At 33.8% G+C, this 1,599-nt stretch overlaps 1 protein-coding gene across 1 annotated transcript in view; it reads left to right on the top strand.

The window, feature by feature from the left end:
- Positions 1-1,238, top strand: part of FRG1 (FSHD region gene 1) — a gene marked incomplete at its 5' end in the record, with an annotated part of 6,859 nt that extends 5,621 nt beyond the window's left edge. Inside the window, 2 exons of the mRNA XM_010131259.1 lie at positions 234-344; positions 1,202-1,238. Coding sequence (XP_010129561.1) covers positions 234-344; positions 1,202-1,238 — 148 coding nt within the window. The remainder of the gene's footprint in view (positions 1-233; positions 345-1,201) is intronic.
- Positions 1,239-1,599: the final 361 nt, after the last annotated feature.

Below are 1,599 nucleotides of genomic sequence, written 5' to 3'. Positions count from 1 at the left end.
GTGTAGGGCTCATTCCCACTTAGACTGAGGCAGGGGGAAAAACCCAAAACCTGAGTAGTTTTCACCTACAATAGTCTGAAGGGCAATATTGGATCCTGTTGACAGTTTGCTGGATTTTGCTAGGCCAGTTGTCTACTGTGCAATAGAAGTTAAGATTCTTATCACAGCTGTTGTTTTATTGAGTTACAAAACTTTGAAGAAGTTCACGCTTTTACATTCCCACTCTTTTACAGAAAGAAATTCCAAAGTTTTCAAGACAAAAAGCTTAAAATAAGCAAAGAAGATACAAAAGCTCTCAGAAAAGCCAGGAAAGAAGGCACTTTTCATGAGATGCTGCTTGACAGGTACTTCAAAGTACAAGAAATATACCTATTTAAAAACTACTGGGAGATGGAATTACAGTAAACTTGGGGTACAAAAGAAAGCTAGATTTTGGGGGGGAGTGGAGCATTTCCTCTCTAGTCAGTGTTCTGACTGAGTTCTGGGGCTGGCTTTTCTTTTGTTCTGAATTTTCACTTCTAACTGAATTTACCGAGAAATTAATTATTTTGGAAATCTTTAACTAGGTGGTTTAGTTTTACTACAGAGGAGTTGAGGGATGAATCCTTTTAATCACAAAAATTAAGCTAATTTTTAACATTTTCAATGCCTACAGCATCAGAACATTTGGAGTGAGGAAAGCTGCATTTTAAAAGAGAAATAGCATTTATTAAGAACAGTCTTCATGTTATCCAGTGGGAATAATTTTTTTTTTCCCTCTGAGCTGAGACTGTAGAAACTGTCTTGAATTTTTAAAACATTTTGTATTGGTATACAGGATAAATATTTTCATTAATTCAGAGAGTGGAATGCAGAAGGCTACTTCTGGTAATTGCAAGTGATCTGAGAACACTCTTGGGTCATCACAGGTTGAGTGTCAGTTTCAAATCACACAATCTGAATTCCATTCCTTAGAGTGGACAAAATGCAATTCATGATGATTTGAAGAAAAAGACAAGGCTAACTTCAGACACTGCAGGTCTAGGTCCTTTAGAAAACAAAGTTAATTAATAAATCCTAAGTGCTGTTAGGCTTTTATATGTGTTTTGAATTAAAATTTAAGAAAAATTGCTTTCAATGCTTTCTTAATGCTTTGAGGTGTTAATGATGTAATCGTATTTGTTGTTAATCTACATCTTCTTTCATTACTCTTTCCATACAGGAGAGCCAAAGTGAAAGCAGATAGATACTGCAAGTGACAACCAGCTAGTCCATATTCTTCTATATCTTTGATGATAGGGTCTAATTGAAAATAAGAGTAAAATGTTTTATAATTATTTTTTATTGAAGGTGTTTTGCTGATGTTTTTATTATGTTATTTTTAAAGGATCACTTAGAAGCTATAACTAAGCATCAAACTAATGTCATTTTTCAGTAATGAATAATACCAAGTGTATTGTAAAACTATATTCTGTTGAAGAAGTGAGAGAATAATTTAATAGAAAAGAAATTGACCCATTGAATCTTCCAAGGTTGAGGAAAGGAACCTGAACTTAAAGACAAGCTGAAGAGAATGACAATGAAGTTCCAAAGTAAAATATGGTTAACGCATTGAACCAT

Source organism: Buceros rhinoceros, unplaced genomic scaffold, assembly GCF_000710305.1.
Source record: "Buceros rhinoceros silvestris isolate BGI_N320 unplaced genomic scaffold, ASM71030v1 scaffold31992, whole genome shotgun sequence".
In the NCBI taxonomy this organism is placed as follows: domain Eukaryota; kingdom Metazoa; phylum Chordata; class Aves; order Bucerotiformes; family Bucerotidae; genus Buceros; species Buceros rhinoceros.
Note: the sequence above shows the minus strand (reverse complement) of the source record. Positions and strands in the feature narration are given on the sequence as shown.